The sequence below is a fragment of the Lissotriton vulgaris genome, chromosome 11 (genome assembly GCF_964263255.1).
Source record: "Lissotriton vulgaris chromosome 11, aLisVul1.2, whole genome shotgun sequence".
Classification (NCBI taxonomy): Eukaryota; Metazoa; Chordata; class Amphibia; order Caudata; family Salamandridae; genus Lissotriton; species Lissotriton vulgaris.
Window position 1 is genome coordinate 1,109,034,145 of NC_141699.1, and position 25,583 is coordinate 1,109,059,727.

The 25,583-nt window shown below is 44.1% G+C and overlaps 1 protein-coding gene across 1 annotated transcript in view; it reads left to right on the forward strand.

Moving 5' to 3' along the window:
• Positions 1 to 25,583, forward strand: part of LOC147684254 (putative cation-transporting ATPase 13A4) — a 356,830-nt gene that overhangs the window by 187,464 nt on the left and 143,783 nt on the right. Inside the window, exons 15-16 of the mRNA XM_086944652.1 lie at positions 7,028 to 7,114; positions 20,085 to 20,241. Coding sequence (XP_086800778.1) covers positions 7,028 to 7,114; positions 20,085 to 20,241 — 244 coding nt within the window. The remainder of the gene's footprint in view (positions 1 to 7,027; positions 7,115 to 20,084; positions 20,242 to 25,583) is intronic.

Below are 25,583 nucleotides of genomic sequence, written 5' to 3' on the forward strand. Positions count from 1 at the left end.
GTGCCGTGAAATTTTGCAATAAAGAAGCCTTCACACTGTTCCCCGTTGTGGCCTCTGCCTTTCCTTTGGGAGGGTTTCTCTGGATATTGTTAATTGCCTGCCAGCGGCAATCTACAGAGGCTCCTGCATGCAAGTTGGCCTGATCTATGCTGGCGTCCTTTTTTGCCTCGGCAGAAAAACTTTGCTTTTCAAGTTATTGAACCGGATCAGGCACACCTTTGCCAACAGGGACAAACGCAGCGGTGTCGGAGTTATTAACTCCGCGCTGGGAGAGACGCATTGCCGTACTTACCCCCGTGAAGTGGATCCCTGATAACGAAGGTTGTGCAGTTGGGGACCCAAGGAGGCTGATTGTTTCAGGGGACACGGCAACAGTGAGAGAAGTGGTCCATTGCTACATTGCAGGTCGCGCTACCATTTGGCTGCCCTTTCCCGGTAGAATGCTGCATGCTGGGAGATGAAGTGCTTCGCGCTCTTGAGACGCTGTGAATGGTGCTATTCAGGCATCATTAAGGGCGGAGCGATCTACAAATATGGCAGCAGATGAACTTCCATCAAATCAGCAGGCACTCGACCATCCTCCTGTATACCACGCTGGGCGCTGACGAAGCTACACAGCGGAAATGCATACGCCCGAAGTGCCGTGAAATTTTGCAATAAAGAAGCCTTCACACTGTTCCCCGTTGTGGCCTCTGCCTTTCCTTTGGGAGGGTTTCTCTGGATATTGTTAATTGCCTGCCAGCGGCAATCTACAGAGGCTCCTGCATGCAAGTTGGCCTGATCTATGCTGGCGTCCTTTTTTGCCTCGGCAGAAAAACTTTGCTTTTCAAGTTATTGAACCGGATCAGGCACACCTTTGCCAACAGGGACAAACGCAGCGGTGTCGGAGTTATTAACTCCGCGCTGGGAGAGACGCATTGCCGTACTTACCCCCGTGAAGTGGATCCCTGATAACGAAGGTTGTGCAGTTGGGGACCCAAGGAGGCTGATTGTTTCAGGGGACACGGCAACAGTGAGAGAAGTGGTCCATTGCTACATTGCAGGTCGCGCTACCATTTGGCTGCCCTTTCCCGGTAGAATGCTGCATGCTGGGAGATGAAGTGCTTCGCGCTCTTGAGACGCTGTGAATGGTGCTATTCAGGCATCATTAAGGGCGGAGCGATCTACAAATATGGCAGCAGATGAACTTCCATCAAATCAGCAGGCACTCGACCATCCTCCTGTATACCACGCTGGGCGCTGACGAAGCTACACAGCGGAAATGCATACGCCCGAAGTGCCGTGAAATTTTGCAATAAAGAAGCCTTCACACTGTTCCCCGTTGTGGCCTCTGCCTTTCCTTTGGGAGGGTTTCTCTGGATATATATATATATATATATATATTACCTACTGGCGATAGCCAGTAGGTATATATAGTTAGGACCTAGTTACCATAGGAAATTCCAAACATTCTATTGGGAATAACTTTGGTGCCGATTGAGGGATCTGCCTGTAATTTTCCCGAAATTTGCCTCGCTGCCCTCCGCTCCTTCCCGGAAAGTTTCGGGGGGATTCGTCAAGCGGGGGCTGAGAAAAAAGGGGGTCCCAAAGCGTGATTTCCCCATGTTAATTTCCATAGGGACATTCTGACAAGGCTACAGCTCGAACGGCTAAACGGAATTACACCAGATTTGGCAAAATGGTAGGGACTGGTATGCAGCAGTGCCTTTTGTATGTTTGGTGAAAATCCCTCCAGTAGATCTTGAGAAAATTGAATTTGAAATTTTTCAAATGGCATTTTCTATGGGACCTTTAGACACGGCTACAGCCCGAACGGCTGAACGGAATTACACCAAACTTGGCAAAATGGTAGGGATAGGTATGCAGTAGTGCCTTTTCTATATTTGGTGAAAATCCCTACCAGTAGTTGTTGAGAAATTGAATTTGAGCAAATTATATATCTATATGCGCTCAACATTCTATTGGGAATAACTTTGGCGCCGATTGAGGAATCTGTGTGTAATTTTCCAGAATTTTGGCCAGCTCCGCTCCGCTCCTTCCCTGAAAGTTTCGGGGGGATTCATCAAGCGGGGGCTAAAAGGGGGTCCCAAAACGTGTTTTCCCCATGTTAATTTCCTTAGGGACCTTTAGACAGGGCTACAGCCCGAACGGCTGAATGGAATTACACCAAAGTTGGTAAAATGGTAGGGCCTGGTATGCAGATGTGCCTTTGCTATGTTTGGTGAAAATCCCTCCAGTAGTTCTTGAGAAAATTGAATTTGAAATTTTTTAAATGGCATTTGCTCTGGGAACTTCAGACACGGCTACAGCCCGAACGGCTGAACGGAATTACACCAAACTTGGCAAAATGGTAGGGACAGGTATGCAGTAGTGCCTTTTCTATATTTGGTGAAAATCCCTACAGTAGTTGTTGAGAAAATTGAATTTGAGCAAATTATATATCTATATACGGTCACCGTACGCGCACGGTACGCGTACCGTACGTGTACGTGCGCGTACCCTTACTTGCGCGAGCGAGTTTCTGATTGGCTGGCAGTCGACTGTCAACATTCTAAACTGTCCAAATCAGGAATTGTTGTCCTCCATCTTGTTTTTCAGGAGAACTGAGGCACAAGAGAGCCCAAAACAAGAGTGGACAACACGAAAAGGGGGCAGGGTAGAGACACCCCAACCCTCTAGCCCTTCTCAGGAGGTCCCAAAAGGACCCCCAAGGGCAAAAAAAAAAAATCGAAAAAATCACGGGGTACGCTCACCGTGCGCGTACTCTGCGTTTAAAAAAATTATAATTTTTTTGTACTTGGTGGTCCTTCTGGGACCCCCTGAGAAGGGCTAGGGGGTCAGGGGGTCTTTTCGCGTTTTCCATTCTTGTTTTGTGCTCTCTTGTGCCTCACTTCTCCTGAGAGACAAGATGGCTGCTCAGGTGGTCCCAGAAGGATAATAACATATAGAAACGTTTTCCGCTAATAGAATTAGCATTTACAAAACCTTTGAAATTTATTGAAAAAAATATAGGTTTTCAAGTCTGAAAAAGTTAGGAATTAGCATTTAAAAAACCTTGCAAATTCACTGAAAAAAACATAGGTTTCAAGCCTTATATAGTTAGGAATTAGCATTTAAAAAACCTTGCAAATTCACTTAACAAAACCATACATTTCAGGCCTTATATAGTTAGGAATTAGCATTTAAAAAACCTTGAAAATTCACTTAAAAAAACATAGGTTTCAGGCCTTATATAATTAGGAATTAGCATTTTAAAAACCTTGCAAATTCACTAAAAAAAACATAGGATCAGGCCTTATATAGTTAGGAATTAGCATTTTAAAAACCTTGCAAATTCACTTCATCTAGGTAAAGTTTATTGCAGTGACAGGAGTCCAAATTACATCAGTGCAGATCAATGTTTTGTTAAGACAACTGTAAAATACATCTCAACAATCCCAATATGTAAATGAGCAACAATTTAACCAGAACACGTAAGTCAATTTCCCTCTTGACTATAAAAGTGTGTCAATATGCCTCAGGGGACGAGGTGCAAATATAAAAAAAATATATAAAAGAAAAAACTATTTCCATTTTTACTATAACCAACTTATTTCAATGTTCACAAACCAAATAACTGTATGTACAAATGGGGAAATGTTCGTCTGCAAATTAGGTACTTTACCAAGTTCAACTGTGGAAACCCGATGAATAAAGTTCGGATGTTACTAAACACCACTATTGGGCGTTTTAGTTTGGTTTGACCGATGGTGTATGAAGAAGATGCATCCTTGAAGTTTACGAATAATATACAATAATTGTTATGAGTTTTACAAAAACAAATGTGAAATGCAAACAACTAAAACCTAGTTACAAATATCCATGCCCGACAGAAATTACATTTGTCTAAGCTAATCCCACTTCATAATAAAAGCAACTTGCATTCAAAGAGAAATGCAGTCCCTTTATTTGGTTACATTAAAAGGGAAAGCGTCATGAATTAAGTCATCTGCTTTATTTCAATTACAGAAAGTTACATGATTGAATATGAAAATAAGAAACTGTCTCCAAATATCAGACAGTAATAAATTCACAATTTACAATGCATACAGGAGCCAGTCAACCCTTGTACAAAAAATTCATTGAACTAATATTAAAATCCAATTTTTAAAATCAATGCAAAACAGATTTTCCAAGATGGAATTAATTCTCGAGTAATCAAGTCTTATAAAGCTACATTACTCCTTTCAATGTACAAAAACAATTTTTTTCAAAATGATCACAAATTGTTCAGTCTCCATCTTTTTTTTAAATATTTGCAGCCAAAACGTTTCTTCAAATCAGGAGAACTGAATTTGTTGAACACCAGAGATTTGTTGATATGATGTTGTATAAACCAGAACATTCTGCTGGCCATCTGTTGTTATTAAGCCCGCCGGTAAATGAGATGTCATCAGTGATGTCATTTGAGATGTCATCAGTGATGTCATCAGTGATGTCACTGACCATGTCATGAATGATGTATTATGTGACATCATCAGCAGTGGATTGCGGGTGCGCGAAATATAGTTAGTACAACTAACTATATAGGAGCAATTTCAATGTTTTTTTAAATGCTAATTCCTAACTATATAAGGCCTGAAACCTATGGTTTTTCAAGTGAATATATATTTATATATATATATATATATATATATATATATATACATATATATATATATCTATCTATCTATCTATCTATCTATCTATCTATATATATATATATATATATATATATACATATATATATATATATATATATATATATATATATATATATATATATATATATATATATATATATATATATATATATATATATATATATATATATATATATATATATATATATATATATATATATATATATATATATATATATATATATATATATATATATATATGCATTCCAACTTGCCTCCAAGGTGCTTAGGGCACTGACAGGTACGCAGACAGCAGAAATGGGCCAGAGTCAGACTTCTTCTTTATGAATGCTTTTTATTAGTGCATGAAGTGGTATCTGTCTTCAGATGCGTTTCGGCCACGTCTGTGCCCTTGCTCACTGATAACAAACGGTGATTGAGCACTGTGTTTTAAAAGGATCACCCATGCAATTTGCGCCAAACAATTTGCCGTGCCTAGACATGAAGATAGGACTGATAAACAACGCTGTCAAGTTTATCGTTACTAAGATGAGCGCCATTTTGGAATGCATAGAGCGAAATGTTAAAACACAGTATACATACATTATAGTGGGATAAAACAATATTGACTGACAGATACAGCTGTAGATATAGCACTCAAATTAGACCCTTGCATAAATTAGGCACAAACTGCTGCGTATGTTATAACAGGGAATTGTAAGTTATAAGTCCCTTACAAAGTTAAAATGTAGCATGAAAATCATTGTCTGTGCAAATACAAAACAATCAAAAACTTCTCTCTCGTAAATTGAGTACAGCATGCTGTGCCTGTGATTGCCGGGACAAATGGGTATTCCTAGATATTGGATTAAAGTGCTTATGTGCAAATTGCAAAATCTTGGCTCGAAATACAGACAAAATCAATGATATTGCAACAGTCAATAATCATAGGTAGAATATATAAGTCCCAATTCAAGAAGTATACAACAGTGCAAATTATGGGTGATGTGCAAATGAACATTCTACCTGTATAAAAACAAAATATTTAACACCAACCATGGGAGATGTGCAAATGAACATTCACCCATATAAATACAAAATATTACACACCAATCATAAATAAGTTCAACACACCCTCATATTCATATTGCCTCATAAATAAGCTATTTATAGCAACCTCTAATCAAACATGTTCTCTGATTAGTGGCGCTGTTAATTGAATACAATATATCCGCTGCTGAGTATGTAATGCATGCGCATTTAAGCTAAGGTAAATCCCCCCGACTTAGATTAGTCTGTCCTATAGTGGGTGGGTATAAAACATCCTCACTATTATGATGTGACTAGTAAGGTGGTCTAGGCCTAGTTATACAACTTGAGCGCGCCAATGCTGAGTTTCCAGATCCTAAAATATAAGTGAAGTGCTGAAGAAAGTGTAGTGAATAAAGTGGGTGTGACAATGAAAATAAAATTATATATATATGCAGGTTGAAGTAGCATTGAGAATAGAGCCAAAGTTATTGGATGTATAACAATAACAAAAATATGTATGAGACATCGATTCATTTTTTCCACTGTCACTGTTCTTTTAATTAGTGAGGAGGATTTTATGACATTACTATTTATATATTTTATCGATTTAAGGTTTGATTTTAAGGATTATTGTATAAAAAATATTTAATATTACTAATTATTAATAATGGTTTTTATGACTGAATTGATCCTTGATGAAATGATAATGTAGAATGGATGTCCCATTGTCCTTTGCACTGCACTTTAAAAGAACTGAGCACATGTCACTGTAGGTAGGATAGAAGTCTTGCTTATGCGATAATTGTTTTGTTGTATTTACACTGTCGCAGGTTTGCACATTTATTTATTTATTTATTTACTTAAGATATAGGGTGTTTTTAGACATAGCGGAATACTTTTAAGTCTTTTAATGCATTCAAGCTGGTATTAATTCATGTATACAATAATGGTATCATGTAAGCGTGTTTTTCAAAACGTGATGGAAAATTATGCATTCATGCAAAGATTGAAGAAATGGAAAAGACAAATACGTATAAAGTATTGTTTCTATGTCTATGATGTTAGATATGCACTAGCACTTTAAAAAGTGCACGAAAAAAATCACTGAGATGTCATGTGATCAAAGGAGGGATCTCCTGAAACGCGTCATGGCGGCATCGGCAAAATGAAATAAAATATTGCACTGAAATTTTCTTGGGTCCGCGCTGGTCTTTTCAAGATCATTGAAGCAACGAGGCGAGGTTGGATTTATATATATATATGTATATATATGTATATGTTATAAGTTACATTGCGTATCACTGCCCTAAATGTATTACTTCTTTTGCTGCCAGGAGGTTGAGGATCAGAGTATCAGTGAAGACGTCGAAGGGAATCGAACATCATCAATGATTCTCAAGCCCGGATCGAAGGTCACCCAGGTACTTACATTTGGGATGGCAGATTTGGGTGTTCTGAATGCTAGATCACCTCATGAGTGCTAGTCCTTTCTAAGTCTTTACCATCTTGTTCCCTTGGCATGCGTCCCTTTTGAATCCTTTTTTTTCTCTGACTCACTATGTGATCCCGGGCACTGCTGACCTCCTCTTTGTACATAGTTTTTTCTACCCAGCCACCAGTCCTTGCCCAAGTCCCTAGCTGTGTTCCAAATATAGTCCTGACAAGTTGTGCAGTATAAGTTACTGAAACTCTGTTATTGTTTTATGACTTGAGCTGTAGAAATGTTCATCACAGTTAGAGGAGAAGTTTTCTTTTATGGACCACGAGTAGCTGTGATGTATTTTAGTGTGCAGATGTGATACCCAACCTACACCGTGAGAAGAGATCAGGTGTATTGTTGTTTACAAGACCAAGATTTCACAAGCTTCTATCTCTCCTTTTAGTATCTGGCAGGTGCACAGAGACTTTTAGTGGCCTGTGAAGCAGTATGGTTCATTTCCAGCACCCCTGAATGACCAGCCTTTTTTCGTGGCAGTCAATCAAATTTCCTGACGCACAGATATTGGAAACACAGGCTCACTCACTAATTTTGCAACACAAAACACAGAACCACATTACCATCATGGAATAATGTGATCAGTACAGATTGAAAAGTCTAAATAGCTGGTGTTTTATCATTTACTACATGGCTGTGTGCTCTGTCCATTACACATGTGTTTGAACATAAAGAATGTTTCTTATTGTTCGCCCTCTTCCATGAAGGAAAAACTAGATGTTTGTGCATTGCTCACAGTAGCCAACATGAAACAATTATAAACCAGCAGGGAGAGGCTTTTCTCTGTTATTTTACACAGCGCAAACCTGAACCCAAAGCTCGTCAGACCGGCCCCTATAAGGATGTCCTCTAAAGTCAAATCATTCTCACACCTTCAGGCTTAGTTTGCGCTGAATAAAACAGCAAATAAAAAGGAGTTGAAGGTGATAATCACCATAAGAGGAATAAGGCGGATGATTGCCATTACAATGCATGTGGCAAGAGCCAGGCATCCAATGTAACCTACACAATCTGAGACACGCTGGCAAGTGGTCTCAATTTTCCCTTAGACCCTCTAACCCCCGTCCGTGTTTTCACAAGTGGTCTCAATAGACCATCCCTGTCAGAATGAAGTTTGACAACCACAAATATGGCAATGGTGTGAAGGAGAAATGTTGGTAATTCAATTACCTGTAATGGTGCCTGTGTCCACTAGTGGCGAGCTGGCAAGGAAAGAATAGTCTGTGAAGGAAATTGCCTGGGCACAGATGGAAAGACAAGAACAAAAGTACCGGTGAAGGGGCAGGACAGGATGTGTCATAACGGGCAGAACTGTGGACCTTGGAGCTGGGACTCAGGGTTTGAGTGCTGGCGATGGCTCAACATCCACTATAACCACACGTGCAATGTGTGCTAACACAAAAATAATATATCAAAGACATTGGCTACAGCAAACAAGCACCCTTCAAATGCATGCAGGGAGAGATTTTTTAAATGTGAACAGTGGAATAGGACCTTGTGGGGGCCACAAAAGTTGTTTGACTCCTTTTCCACCTTGATGAGGGATTGGGACCTCTCGATTCACGATTCCAAATCATATGTTATGCAAGTGGGCCCTCGCTCCAAAAAGATATTCCAATTTAGGGTAGGATCAGCCAAGGTTCCCTGCACTGACACCTTCTCATATCTGGGGATCATATTGGTTGAACAGCTGAAATGGGGCCCCCTTAAACAAACAAAGAAGGGAGATCAGGTGCAGGTGAATGCGGCTATCTTTAATTTTGCCTCCAAACTGGGTAGGAGACCAATTGCTGCCCTTTTAAAAATGTATCAGGCTAACTGTGGCGCAACGGTCTCCTGTGGCAGTGAAATATGGGGGCATGTCACAACAGATACTTTACTAGTGGCAGAGAATGTATTCTTGAAGCGCTTACTAGGGGTGCCGTGTGGTGCTTCTAACTTGGCAGTACACAAGGAATTGGGGGTGTCCTATTTGAGCGATACGTTGGCACTCCGTCCTATCACACTTTGGTTGAAAATCTGGTTGAGTGATGGTTCATCATTGAGTCGTTTATTACTGAAAGAGTGTATGACCTTGGATCATGCTCTCTGCATACCTTGGCTTAGATCTGTTAAGGACAGCCTTGAGCGATTTGGTAGAGATGAACTGTATACTAATCCTGAAACATTAACTAAAAAGGACTTGGATTTATTAAACGTAGCCTTCATTAGACTCATAAGAGAGGGAAGAGTTGGAACTGAGGAAACCTAGTGTGCGGAAATTTTAAATGTTAAAAACAACTCCATTGACCGGGCCATATTTACTGGGGCGTTTTTGCATATACGAATGCTTTTTAATGACTAGGTTTTGTTTGGGCCTCTTTCATCTTTTGTTAACCATGCCTCAGGGGAGTTGCAGGGGCCAGTTGTTGGCACCCTGAGGCTGCGACCATGAGTCTCCACAGGATCTGCTACATTTTTTGATGTTTTGTAAAAGTTATCAGGTTCCCCAGAATGCTTTTATCATTCCTATTTAAAGAGGTTTAATTTTAAGAAGGTGCACCCTGTGCTCATTTATTTACAAATGTTAAAAGAAGGTTGTATTACTTTTTCTTCTCAGCTTTTTGAAATCTGCTATGAAGGCTAAGTCTTGCCTCAACTGAATGGTCAAAGGGATTGTGTATTTAACTCTATATTTATAGATCTTTGCTTGTTTTAGGATTATCTCGTGATGAACTGTGCAAATTTTTATGTAATTTCATGTATTGGTATCTTTTATGGTTTTAAATGCTAAAACCGAATAAAGTTTGGTTTTGATTTAAAACAGTGAAATAGAAATAAAATAAGCAGAATAAGGGGAAGAGACGAACTGTAGAGGGCTGTGCAACCAAAGCTTAAAATAAAAAGTCCCACAAAGCACATGTAAACAGTAATTGGGCCACAGGAGACTGATAAGAGAAACACACAAGGAACAATATGAAATATATGCTTACAGCAAATAGACATGGAGGAAAAGTAATTGGCAGGTACAGGAACCAGTGAAAAATAAGGGGGCAGGATGTAAGCCCCTTTTAAGATTTATATTAACAATAGATTTCACTAGCACAGCGCAAGTTCTGTGCAGGCGAAACCTAAAAAGGATCCTGCCCTGGACTTACCAAAAACCAGACATACATGTGACAACGTGCTAACCGATAGCACAACATAGATGTGAATTTTACAACGCCATCTTTCCTTGGTTCCTCGTGTACTGTATAAGTCTCATTTAATGTAAAAAAGGAAGAATTCATTTGAGAGTGATTGCACGTAAAGATAAAAAGATAATGAAGTGTCCGCATTGTGCTCTTATCACCCAACAGTTTAAGAGCGTTAATATACATGAGAATGCAGTGTTTTCAGGCTTCTGCTAAAAAGAAACACGTTGTAAACAAATGTGGTGCCAAGACCGTGATGACAAGTGATATAAGGTTGGAGGGACTCAGGCTTTTTCTGCGGTTACAACACATACAGCCCTACAGCTATGAGAACAAGGAGTGTGCAGTTCCTATGTGGGGATATAGGCCTCTTGATGTGGTGAATCAAGGGCAGTGCTCTTTTTAGGAGCAGGGCCAGACTGGGAACCAAAACCGGCCCTGGCAAAGTGCTCGGCCGCCCCCTCCCCTCCTCCCCACTGGGGGGGGGGGGGGGGGGTGGAGGTGCCGCCGAGCGCTTTGTTAGGACCGGTTTTCAGCCGATTTGGTTGCACGGCCGATTTTGCCCCCACCCTTGCGGCACACCGGGGGATTGCCCGGTGCCCGCTATGGCCAGTCCAGGCCTGTTTAGGAGCAAGGGCCCTCACACACTCCGTGGAGTGTCCTGCTTCATCATCGGGCAGCTCCTCGTCTGGCCCGCTCTGCAAGGCCCAATGGGCCCCTCGAGGGGGCTCTTTACTAGAGTTCTTTTCTTTTTTGCCGATGTGGGGTGTATGGTTGAGTGAACAGATGCAAGTAGAATGGGAATGAAAGGTGTGTATTAAAAACGACTAAGGGGATCTGAAGGTTATTTACTTGTTGGGTCCCTTTGTCATGGTTAGAACCGTGGATCAAGCATATAACAGATGTAAAGGTCTCTATTAGCTACAGTAGGTTTAAGTCAAAGGTCAACATGTTTCAGGCCTATTACTGTCCAGGAGGATCATGGCTTTCGTCAGGACCAAAAAGACCTTATTCTACTCCAACAGGGATGGACAGGTAAAGTATGTGCAAACCATGCCCTGTATCCATTACATGTATACATTACATGGATATTCAATATATCTCCTGGATACAGACCTAGTTTGGGAAGAGACAAGAGGGTACAAAGAAAACACTAAAAACATAAATTCACAATCACATTAGGTAAAAAGTTGAGGAGAACCACCTGTGCCTAGGTGAAAATATTCATAATTGCAAGCGAATGAGCAAATGATGGGGCATGCAGTCACATGTGTCATAAATCACGTTATTTATTTGGTGTGTTCACATTCAGCATCGTCAGCACAAAGTTCTTGAGACTATGGGGACTATTAGAATTAAATTATTATTAATGTGTCTTGTTAAAATCACGGAGCAGTTAGGCTGTAACCAAATATCAAACAGGCGCGTTTGGCTCCATCGGGATGCTGAGCACAACCAAAGGTATTAGATGACTCCCCCAAAGATCTCAAAACGTGGGGCCCCAGTCTGACCGGGCAGGGTGGATGCTATTGTGCATGCCAATGGTCCTAAAAATAGAAAGGCAAAAGAAGTCTGTTCAAACTGCAGCACTTTGTAGTGTTGCTTCAGGGTATTTTCAAACATCCCTGTGACGTGCCTGGCTGTGGCACAGGGCCACGGCGGTTAGATCGTGGCTTGCTTCTCTGCCGCCGAGGTCTGGTTAAGTGCACATATGAAATAAAAGAAAAAACTTTATGCCAAAATATGAATTAATAAAAGCATCAGCAATGAAAGTGATTGATCATAGGAATAAGAACTGAGTGACTCATGCAAAGTACCCCGCGTTACCTGGAGTGGTGATGCAGCATTCAATAAGGCATGGCAGCATGCATTTTCAAATGGAGATGCTCCAATAAAAGATGACAAGCGTTTAAAGCACCCGCATAGCAGAAGTGATGTAGGGGCCCAGACAAAATGCAGACACTTTATTTTCCTTGTTTATGTGTGATCACTCTTTGGGCTCAATGAACAGGGGGGTACTCACTAAAGAGAGGTGCTACAGAGGTCAATGAACATGGGGGTACTCACTAAAGAGAGGTGCTACAGAGTTCAATGAACATGGGGGTACTCACTAAAGAGAGGTGCTACAGAGGTCAATGAACATGGGGGTACTCACTAAAGAGAGGTGCTACAGAGGTCAATGAACAGGGGGGTACTCAATGAAGAGAGGTGCTGCAGACCGCAATGAACATGGGGAACTCACTATAGAGAGATGCTGCAGTGCTCAATGAACATTGGGTACTCACTAAAGAGAGTGGATGCAGTGCTCAATGAGCATGGTATACTCACTAAAGAGAGGTGCTGCAGAGCTCAATGAACATGGGGGTACTCACTAAAGAGAGTGGATGCAGTGCTCAATAAACATAGGGGTACTCACTAAAGAGAGGTGCTACAGAGGTCAATGAACATGGTTGATGGGATACTATTCACCGAGAAGAGGTGCAATGGTTGAACTGAACAAATACTATGGATGTGTGTGGGATAGAACCACAGCAGGAGGCATCCAGTTACTTTAACACGTTTGTCTAAGTGTATCCACAGGTGGCCATGGCATGAACACACAGAACTTTTTTTTGATTCTGAAAAATGTAGTGAAAGCAATTATTGACTAGTACCAAGATTTATTGGACAGAGGCAGGTATATAGTCATAAAGTCAAAGCAATATGTACGGAATTTAACAGAAAATAATATTGAGTCAAAGAAAGAGACACATGGCCGTCGATGGCCTAAAACTGTTGATAGGTCAACAACAAGTTTAGGACGATATACGGAATGAGTTTGAAAAAAATGTATAAATTAAATATTTTTTACAAATAATACAGTTGGGCAAAAGAAAAGTTAAATATCCAATTAAACAACTATTCGAATTGATAAGAAATTAATACTTCTAGTAAGAAAAAATTAATTTGCATGAATATGTAAAACACATAAATGTTTCAGAAACATATCTCCATTTGAACTGCAAACAAATTAGTACACCACTGTAAGTAAAACAAAATAAGCATGTATAAATTGAAGAATGCATTGAGATTTACAGAATCAGTAAAAGGTTCACAAGGAATTGTCTTTCTTCAAGCAGTGGGCCATTGATAAAAACTATAATCCACACAGAAACTACAGAACAAAATGGCAGTTTTTAAAACAAAGCTGTATATGAACTTATGTTCGTCAGTGGTCTAAGGTTTGCTGTGAGAAGGGTTGTGTGCAGGTGTTCCTCTTTTCCAGAATATTATTGTTAGTGGGTAAATCCTTGTTCAAATAATACTCATTGATCCAAGTAGGTCTTTTTATTCACCTCATTGTTTCATTCATTTCACTCGTTTTTAGTTTTTAGTTTTTTCGTAAAGCAAAATATTAGGGAAAGTGAACAGCCGACACGTGTTTCGCTGTGTATGGCTAGTGGAGCCAGGGCTATCTCAAGGCTACATTATAAATTCTGACAACATGGTTTCAGCAAATAATCCGTCCATTTACAAATTAATGATGCGACATTGTGATTAAAATACAAATTGTTGGTGTTCATGAGAGCGAAGATTTCTCGTCGGGTACTAGAATAATTCCTCCTAAGGTTTGCTGTGTCTTCTCAGAACCAGCAGATACTCTAGGTCACCTCCACAACCAGCAAAGACTCTGGGTCTTCTCCACAACCAGCAGAGACTCTGGGTCACCTCCACAACCAGCAGATACTCTGGGTCACCTAAACAACCAGCAGAGACTTTGGGTCACCTCCACAACTAGCAGAGGTTCTAGATCACCTCTACAACCAGCAGAGACACTAGATTACTCTACAACCAGCAGAAACTCTAGGTACCCTCCACAACCAGTAAAAACTCTAGGCCACCTCCACAACCAGCAGAGACTCTAGTTCACCTCCTCAACCAGCACAGAAGAGACACTAGGTCACCTCCAAAGCCAGTAGAGACTCTAGATCACCTTCACAACCAGCAGAGACTCACAATCACCTCCAAAACCAGCAGAGACTCACAGTCACCTCCAAAACTAGCAAAGACTCTGGGACACCTCCACAACCAGCAGATATTCTGGGTCAGCTCCACAACCATCAGAGACTCTGAGCCACCTTCACAACCAGCAGAGGCTCTAAGTCGCCACCAGAGACTCCAGTTCACCTCCACAACCAGCAGCGACTCTAGGTCGCCTCCATAACTAGCAGAGACTCTAGGTCATCTCCACAACCAGCAGAGAGTCTGGTACACCTCCAGAACCAGCAGAGATTCTGGGTCACCTCCACAACCAGCAGAGACGCTGGGTCACCATTCACAGCCAACAGAGGTTAGTTATGGAGAGCAGTTATGGAGGCGACCTAGAGTCGCGGCTGGTTGTGGAGGTGACCCAGAATATATACTGATTGTTGAGGTGTCCCAGAGTCTTTGCTAGTTTTGGAGGTGACTGCGAGTCCCTGCTGGTTTTGGAGGTGACTGTGAGTCTCTGCTGGTTGTGAAGGTGATCTAGAGTCTCTCCTGGTCACCTTCAGAACCTGCAGACACGCTTGGTCACCTCCACAACCAGCAGAGGCTCTAGGTCACCTCCCCAACCAGGAAAGACACTCGGTCACATCCACAACCAGCAGAGACTCTGGGACACCTCCACAACCAGTGGAGATTATGGGTCACCTCCACAACCTGCCGAGACTTGTGGTCACCTCAACAACCAGCAGAGACTGTAGGTTGCCTCCATAACCATAAAAGTCTCTAGGTCACCTCCACAACCAGGAAAGACACTCGGTCACATCCACAACCAGCAGAGACTCTGGGACACCTCCACAACCAGTAGAGATTATGGGTCACCTCCACAACTTGCAGAGACTTGTGGTCACCTCAACAACAAGCAGAGACTCTAGGTTGCTTCCACAACTTGCAGAGATTCTGGATCGATTCCACAACCAGAAGAATCTCTGGGCCACCTCCACAACCAGCAGATACACTAGGTCGCTTCCACAACCAGCAGAGACCCTCGGTCACCTACACAACCAGCAGGGACTCTGGGTCAGCTCCACAACCAGCAGAGACTAAGTCACCTCCACAACCAGCACAGACTCTGGGTCGCCTCCACAACCAGCAGCGACTCTGGGTTGCCTCCACAACCAGCAGAGACTCTGAGTCGCCTCCACAACCAATAGAGACTCTAGGTCACCTCCACAACCAGCAGAGACTCAAGGTTGCCTCCACAACCAACAAAGACACTTGGTCACCTCCACAACCAGTAGAGCCTCTAGGCCACCTCCACAACCAGCAGAAACTCTGGGTTGCCTCAACATCCAGCAGAGACTCTAGGTTGCCTCCAAAACCAGCAGCCAGCAGAGACTCTTGATACCCTTCACAGCCAGCAGAAACTCTATGTCTCCTCGACATTGAGCAGAGGCTCTAGGGCTCCTCCCCAACCAACGGAGACTCCAGGTCACCTCCACAAAAGCAGAGACTCTAGGCTACTTCCACAACCAGAAGAGACTCCAGGTCACCGACACAACCAGCAGAGGATCTAGGTCACATCCACTACCAGCAGAAACACTAGGTCATCTCCACAACAAGCAGAGACTCTGGGACACCTCACAACCAGTAGATATTCTGGGTCATCTCCACAACCTGGCTCCATAACCAGCAAAGCCTCTAGGTCACATCCACAACCAGCAGAGACTCTAGGTTACATCCACAACCAGCAGAGACTGTGGGTCATCTCCACAACCAGCAGAGTCTCTGAGTCATCTCCATAAACCAGAAGAGACTCTCATTTACCTCCATCACATCAGAGACTGGGCCACCTTCACAACCAGCAGAGGCTCTAGGTCACCTCCAGAGACTCCATTTAACCTTCACAACCAACAGACTCTCTATGACACCCCCAATACCAGCAGATGACCTCCAGACCAGCAGAGACTCTAGGTCAACTCCACAACCAGCAGAGACTATGTGTCACACCCACAACCAGAAGAGACACTTCTAGAACCAGCAGAGGCTCTAGGTCACCTGCACAAAAAACAAAGACTCTAGGTCATCTCCACAACCAGAAGAGACTCTAGGTCACCCACAGAACCAGCAGAAACTCCAGGTCGCCTCCACAGCCAACAAAGACTCTAGGTCACCTCCAAATATCAGCAGAGACTCTAGGTCGCTTCCATAACCAGCAGCCAGCAGAGACTCTAGTTCACCTTCACAACCAGCGGAGACTCTACGTCACCTCCAAAACCAGCAGAGACTCTATGTCACCTCCACAATCAGCAAAGGCTCTAGGTCGCCTCTACAACCAACAGAGACTCCAGGTCACCTCCACAAACAGCAGAGACTCTAGGTCACCTCAACAACCAGAAGAGATTCTAGATCACCCACACAACCAGCAGAGACTCTAGGTCACATCCATAACCAGCAGAAACACTAGGTCACCTCCACAACAAGCGGAGACTCCAGGGTACCGCCATAACTAGCAGAGACTCTGGATGATGTTCACAACCTGCAGAGTCTCTGGGTTACCTCCATAAACCAGCAGAGACTCAGGGTCACCTCCACAACCAGCAGAGACTCTCAGTTACCTTTAAAACTAGCAAATACTCTGGGACACATCCACACCCAGCAGATATTTTGGGTCACCTCCACCACCATCAGAGACTCCGGGCCACCGTCACAACCAGCAGAGGCTCTAAGTTGCCTCCAGAGACTCCAGTTCACCTCCACAACTAGCAGAGAATCCAGGTCACCTCCACAACCAGCAGAGACTCTAGGTTGCATCCATAACTAGCAGAGACTCTTGGCCGCCTCCACAACCAGCAGAGACTTGGAGCCACCTTTACAAACAGCAGAGACTCTGGGTCACCTCCACAACCAGCTGGGACTCTGGGTCACTTTCAGAAGCAGCAGATACTCTTGGTCACCTCCACAACCAGCAGAGGCTCTAGGTCACCTCCACAACCAGCATAGTCTCTGAGTCACCTCCACAAACCAGCAGAGTCTCTGGGCCACCTTCACAAAGAAGCAGTGACTCTATGACACCTCGACAACCAGCAGCTATTCTGGGTCACCTCCACAACCAGCAGGGACTGTAGGTTGCCTAAAAAACCAGCAACATTTCTAGGTCACCTCCACAACCAGACTCTGGGTCATCTCCACAATCAGCAGAGTCTTTGAGTCACCTCCAAAAACCAGCAGAGACTTTGGGTCAGCTCCACAACCAGCAGAGACTCTCAGTCACTTCCACTACCATCAGAGACTCTGGGCCACCTTCACAACCAGCAGAGGCTCTAAGTAGACTCAAGAGACTCCATTTCACCTCCACAGCCAGCAGAAACTCTAGGTCACCTTCAGAACTAGCAGAGACTCTTGGTCACCTCTACAAGTAGCAGAGGCTCTAGGTCACCTCCACAGCCAGGAAAGCCGCTAGGTCACATCCATAACCAGCAGAGACTCCAGTTCACCTCCACAGCCAGCAGAAACTCTAGGTCACCTTCAGAACCAGCAGAGACTCTTGGTCACCTCCAGAACTAGAAGAGGCTCTAGGTCACCTCCACAACCAGGAAAGACACTAGGTCACATCCATAACCAGCAGAGACTCTAGGTCACCTCCACAACCAGCAGAGACTGTAGTTTGCCTCCACAACCAGCAAAATCTCTAGGCCACCTCCAAAACCAGCAGAGAATCTTGGTCGCTTCCACAACAAGCAGAGACTCTAGATCGCTTCCATAATTAGCAGAGATTCTGGATCGACTCCACAACTAGAAGAAACTCTGGGCCACCTCCACAACCAGCAGGGACACTGGGTCCCTTCCACAACCAGCAGAGACCCTAGGTCATCTCCACAACCAGCAGTGTCTCTGGTTCATCTACACAACCAGCAGGGACTCTGAGTAACCTTCAGAACCAGGAAAGGCATTAGGTCACATCCATAACCAGCAGAGACTCTGGGGCACCTCCACAACTAGCAGCAGAGATGCTGGGACACCCCCACAACTAACAGAGACTCTCAGACATCCCCATAACCAGCAGACATTCTGGGTCACCTCCACAACTAGCAGTGACCTTCAGACACCTCCACAACCAGCAGACATTCTGGGTCACCTCTACAACCAGCAGAGAATCTAGGTCTTACCACAACGAGAAGAGACTCTAGGTCACTTCCACAACTAGCAGAGATTCTGGTATGACTCCACAACCAGATGAAACTCTGGGCCACCTCTACAACCAGCAGAGACACTAGGTTGCTTCCACAACCAGCAGACACACTAGGTCGCGTCCACATGCAGAGACTCTGGGTCACCTCCACAACCAGCAGCGTCTCTGAGTCACCTCCACATCCAGGACAGACACTAGATTGCATCCACAAGCAGAGACTCTGGGTTTCCCCCACAACCAGCAAAGTGTCTGAGTCATCTCCAGACCAGCAGAGACTCTGGGACACATATGCAACCAGACGAAATTCTGGGTAACGACCACAAGCAGCGAGACTCTGGGCAACCTTCACTACCAGCAGAGACTACAAGTCACCTCCACAACCAGCAGAGACTCTGGGTTACCTCCACAACCAGCACAGACTTTGGGCCACCTTCACAACAGCACAGACTCTAGGTCACCTCCACAGCCAGCAGAGATGCTAGGTCACCTCCACAACCAGCACTCTCGGTCGCATGAACCACTGGCAGAGACTTTGCACCACCTCCACAAACAGCAGTCTCCTCCCGAACCAGAAAAGATCCTCGGTCATCTCCATAACCAGCAGAGACTCTGAGTCACCTCCACAACCAACAGAGACTCTGGCTCACCTCCACAAACAGTAGAGACTCTGAGTCACCTCCACAACAGGCATAGACTCTGAGTCACCGCCGCAATCAGCAGAAATTCTGGGTCACCTCTACAACCAGCAGAGACTCTAGGTCACATCCACAACTAGCAGAGACTATGCACCACCTCCACAAACTTAAGAGTTTCTGAGGCACCTCCAGAAACAGCAAAGATTCTGGGTCACCTCAAAAACCAGCAGAGACTCTGGGCCGCCTTGACTACCAGCAGAGACTCTTAGTCACCTCCACAACCAGCGGAGACTCTGAGTCACCTCCACAACCAGCAGAAATGATGGGTCACCTCCTCAACCAGCAGAGACTTTGGGCCACCTTCACAACAGCACAGACTCTAGGTCACCTTCACAACCAGCAGAGACTCTAGGACACCTCCACATCCAGCACTCTAGGTGACATGCACAACTGGCAGAGACTTTGTGCCACCTCCACAAACAGCAGAGCCTCTGAGTCACTTCCAGAACCAGCAAAGATTCTCAGTCACCTCCACAACCAGCAGAGACTCTGAGTCACCTCCACAAACAACAGAGACTCTGGCTCCCCTTCACAAACAGTAGAGACTCTGGGCCACCGCCACAAAAGGCAGAGACTCTGATTCACCTCCACAGTCAGCAGAAATTCTGGGTCACCTCTACAACCAGCAGAGACTCTAGTTCACCTCCACAACCAGCAGAGACTCTAGGTCACCCTCAGTACTCATAATTGGGTGTGGTTCCAAGTCGTCTATCTCCCACATCACCTGGGACATTTGTGCTATTACATATGATACCGCCATTGTGCTACATGTGTCCTGAACAGCTTACAGTGCAGTCAGAAATTGTGAAATAGAAGAAAAGTTAATCTAACTCCTCAAAATCATGCTGACGTAATGTTCTGCTTTGTCCTTAGGTTCCTGTCGAAGGCCTCGCCATCGTGCACCAGTTCCCATTCTCCTCAGGCCTACAGAGGATGTCGGTTGTCACACAGGTGGTTGGGGGCGACCAGTGCATGGTCTTCATGAAAGGAGCACCAGAGAAGGTGATCAGCTTCTGCAGACCTGAGACAGGTATTCAGCGAAAAACAACTCACCACTGAGCATTTACAACATTAGTAAATATTCTAGGGTTCCCTAAGCATGAGGGCCCCCAGTGAGCATCTTGCTAAGTTCCAGAACTCTATTATGACTTGCAATATTCTCAATATACCGAATTGGGAATATTCTACATCTCATAATATGTTAATTCCACACAGAAATGGGTGGGGGGGTATTGAAAATAACATCTGCCCTCCTGCATGTTTTTTACTGGTGAACAGCATTATAAATAGCAAGAAATGAAAGACAGCCTTTATGTAAAAATTGTATTGTGGAGAGATAACATCTTGGCAAAATATTGCCTTATGGGCCCAGAATACCATTAAGTTACAGTTTAGAATGAGCATTGGCAAAGGCAATAGTTTTGTCCTGAGCTTGATGGTGTGGTGCCAGCGTATGCCATAGAATGAAAAGGAAAACAATACAATATACTGCCACCTAAATGTGAACCCTGTTTGATTGCAATTACAATTTCAACCTTCAAACAATTTACAGATACAGGTGTTTTACTAGTGATGTTTTAAATAACACACCTCTAAACTGTACAATGCATTTTATTTAAAGTATTTTTGAAGGAGGCACTAATAGATTGCTACATACACCAGCAGCACTCAAACCACAGGCAGTTGCAAAATTTCAATGTCACTTAAAGACCCTAAAACGGGGATGGGAAATAAATACCATCTAACTGGACACCTGAAGTGCATGGACAATAGATAGGCAAACTTGACACTGAAGATACAGGAGATATTTTAAAGTGAGTGTGCAGTCACTAAAAGATGAGGCATCCAGTGGGTAAGATGGGCAGACCCTTTATACCATGCTCTATGCTCTAAATATCATTGACAGTTTAAAACACCAAAAGAATGGGTCTCTAGGGAAGAGCTGCAAGTCAATAGAGGCACGGGACAGACTGAAAAAGACCATTTACAGTACAGTATGGGGGTGCGCTTACATTAGACGTACGGCGGTGGAGAATTCAAGTGATATCTTCAAAGCACGGGAAGCAATGTATGAACTAAGCAGACATATTCCTCACACCCTAGAACAAACAAAACTCTGCATTCAGAGTGTCTCTGCAGTCCATGTTTCATGAAATCACTACAGAAAATCTCTCAATACCAATTTGGAATCAGAGACACTAATGTGCTTTTGACTCCACATGTGATGTCAATGATGGTACCACCTGTGACATTAAAGGGCATGCATTGGAATCCTCCTTGTTCACAGCAGAGGGTGAAGGAGCCAGAAGACAAGGCAGTGACATTTCCATCCACAACCAACTGCCATCCTGTAAGATGGTCCCTGATTCCAATTGGCAGATTGAACAGCGCCCCGTAGTCTTCAAGCAGGCGCAGGGTTTTGACGCAGCATGGGCCCCAAAGTGACTGAGTGAAAACTTGTAGATTTCACTCAGCCACTTTTAGGAAGCGTTCCTGTGCCAGAACGCCCCCCCTGTGCAGGAACGCCTACTTCTGGCACAGGGCTTTACAACGTGACGCATCTCCCAGATGTGTCACGTTGTAAATACCCCGCACCATGGCGCATCTTTTGCGCCACTGCTGAGTCACAAAGTGACGCAACAGCGTCGTAAAAGAGGCGCAAGGGGCTTGTAAATGTGCCCCTGCTTTCATTTCCACATTGATTTGAGTTTAAGCTTCCTCCTTGTTCTCAACATAGGGCAAATGTGCCAAAAGGCAGTCATGCTTCCATCCACAGCCAACTGCCCGCCTGTGAGGTGAAGCGAGGACCGGTCCCTGTTTCTCATTGGCAGGTTGAAATCAGCTGCTGCCTCTTCCGGCAGTCATCAGAAGCCAGTGGTCATTTCTGACCAACTCGGTGGCTGTGGAACTCGTTGTGGAAGAATGAAGATTGTCTTATAAAGTAATAATGACGGGGACTTTTATTTCCACATTGATTTGAGCCTAAGCTTTGCCATCTGTTTTGGCATTGACTTAATTGGTAAATCATGTTGCTTCACCACACTCTGAACATCAGTCAAAATAAGCTTTGTTCGAAGTCACAAAGTCAATCATAAAAGCTACAAAATGCATCAATACAATGAATAAAATGACCAAAAATACAATTTAAAACAATGTGCAAAATTCATCCTTATAAGAAAAGTGAAGGCTTAGAATATTCAAAAGTCTAGCATCATGATGCGGTAATATAATTACAGTTTACAGCTGCTTCCTATGATTAATAACAGTCAACAAGAAACGCGACATTACAAAACAAGTAAAAATATCTGGTAATATTTGCAAATAATTATACGCCGGACGACAGTATCTGAAATCCAACTGAAGTAACCAGGGTTTTATACATTTTTGTCTCAGACATGAGAAGTGTTTACAAAAGAGTACGGTGTGCATAGTATTCTGAGGTGAAGTATCATCACACGTACAGTTCCCCAGGTCGGCTGACCAATTGTTAACAATAGGAAAACTGAATAAATGATGGAAAATGCCCAGCCGAAAACAGGTGAGCACAAACCGATGGCGAGAATGATAGACGTTAGCTAAGTATGGTTGCATGTAAACACTAGTCAAAATCAATTGGTTCCTCAGCACAGTTGGTTTACAGATTTCAGATGCTAATCTGATTTCTTCCAAAAAAGAAATACATTTCAACTTCAAGGCTTTCCTCTGGACCGTGGATAACCTATCAGGGAGGGTGAAATATTCAGGATGGCCAAGGTTTACCAGAAAATTATGGACATACTTGAGCCACGGAATTTTAAAATCCTTAGGGGATTTTTGGCAGTCTGCAGTTATGGCTCGATTTAAAATAGTGTATTCAGATGACCATATTTTGTGCCATAATAGCACAGGTTGGATCCTAATGATGTCTGATAGGTAGGGGGCACCAAATTCAGAGTGACATACAAATGTTGAGCTACTTTTCGGGAGTGCGAGGAGAGATCTGAGAAAAGTGTTTTCTTCAAGCTGTAATACATCTATTTTTCCATACCCCCATAGTCAGCCCTGTAAAGGGCAGAGGATCTGCACTTTACATTATATATAGTAATCATCTCCTTTGGGTGTTTAAAGCCACACTGACTAGCGAAACTCAATAGGGCCATTTTTGTTTTCATAAAATGGAGTCCCCATAATTTGATAGCCCCTTGCCAGTACCCTGATTGATTAAAAACAATGGCCAAATATGATAAAGAATCTGTAAACTGAATGGTAGAACCCTCAATGAAAATGTTGCAACAGCGGGAAGCCTTCATCCCACTATTCATAGCAAAGGTTTTACTTATGTTGATTGTTAACCCCAAGTTAGACATATACTGAGCAAATTAGTCCACCAGGCGCTGCAGGGCAATGGGCTTACGGGCCATTAACACCACATTGTCAGCATAAAATAGTGCTGGAATAGGCCTTTGTCCCAACTGAGGTAGATCTACACATTTACTTGCCAGTGTATCTCCTATACTGTTTATATAGAGGTCAAATAGGAAGGGGCCATTACGCATCCCTGACGCACCCCTCTTCCTATAATGAATGTCTCAGTACAGGTAGTATTAAGACCGTAACGTACTCTGCCTCTGCCTTGGGCGCACAAATCTCTTAGGAAATTCACAATTTCATCATCCACGCCCATGTTGGTCATTATTGCCCATAACTTATCGTGAGCTACCGAATCAAAAGCCGTAGATAAATCAATGAAAACTAAGAAAAGATTACCACCTTTCACATGCACATACTTGCCAATTAACAAGTCTCGGTTTACAGCCTGCTCTATGGTACCCAACGCAGCCCTGAACCCGTACTCTAGGTCTGAGAGGATATTGTTTGACCAGCAACCTTAACAAGGCAATCCAAGAGGGAAATTGGCCTGTATTGCGCTGGGTTGTTATGGTTGCCCTTCTTAAAAATAGGGACGATAAGTGACTCAGGCCAGGTAGGTAAAAAACCCTGATTTTGGCAGGCTTTAAAAAGCAAAGTGAGGATAGGGCCCCAGAGCTCAATGTTAAATTTGAACAGATCAATAGGGATCCCGTCAGGCCCTGAGGCTTTCTGCCCCCTTGCTTTCTTTCATCGCCAATCCAACTTCGTCCAGGGAAAAATCTGGATATCTGCACTCATTTAAAGGGTCAGTGTTTTTGGGAGCATGAGCAAAATGAGCTATCCAAGCATCCTCAGAAATTGCTATCTCTACGCGTGGGGAATCTAAAGCGTAATGAGAATGTGAGTTAATAACATGCCAAAAAGAGGTGTTATCTTTAGATAGACTGGCCTTCAATAACTTATTCCGGGTATCCTCTTTCAAAACTCTTTTACGTTGTTTAATGGCTGCTTTTATGCCAATCTACACTCCCCGACTTTCCTCACAGGTCTAGGTTGTTCAGCTAAAGCTAATTTCAAGTTTCTGTGGGCTTTAGTACTTGCTGAATCAAACCAACCACACACACTTACCTATCGTATTTTCTGTTTTGCAGAAAGGCCCTCACCCACACCCTTTTTAGGTCGAGCTGATGTGGCATTCATGCGAAGCATGAATGCATCAGCTCGACAACTTATGTTGCCGGTATTTAGGAGAGTGGACAGCTACCAGACGCGCGCTTTGACGAGGTCCGATTTCACCTCGGGAGCGAGCGTCTGATAGCTGCGCATGCGCGGTGCAAGCCCTGGCTCTCACACAGACACAGGAAGCCCACACCCCTCTGCATGCACGCACGCACGCACACACACACACACACAGGCGCGCGCATGCACACGCAGGCATACGGCACACATACAGGCACACATACAGGCACACTATCCCCTACCTCGCATTCTCTCTCAATCACACACAGTCACGCATGCGCACACACATTCCCTCACGCACACACGCACACACGCGCGCACACACTCCCACCCCCCCACCCCCCAGGCATACACACAGGCACGCACGCACTTCACATCAGCCCTGGGCCCCACTCACCGACTGAGCTCTTCCGGCGGGGCTCCTCACGGCGCGGCGCGTCACATCCTCTAAATCGGGGCTCCCTCAGGTCAGAGGAGCCCCGCAACAGGCGCCACACTCCTCCTTCTCCCCGGCCCCCTCCTGGGGACCCAGGCTACCCCGGACGGCAGGGCGCTCCATGCGCCGGCAGCTCGCAGTTCGCGGACCTCGGGAGGCGGGACTTCCGGTCGGCCGCGAGCGGATTGGCCGGCCGGGCAAGAGCTTCCGGGTCGCCGCAAGATTAGCTTTCAGCGGCGCCGGCACACGGAGCTCGCTTCTCCAGGCTCGGACTGCCCCTGTGACTTGGATTTTGCCCACCAGGACCGTCCGAGGGAAGGCGGCGAGGACTCGTTTTTAAAGGTAGT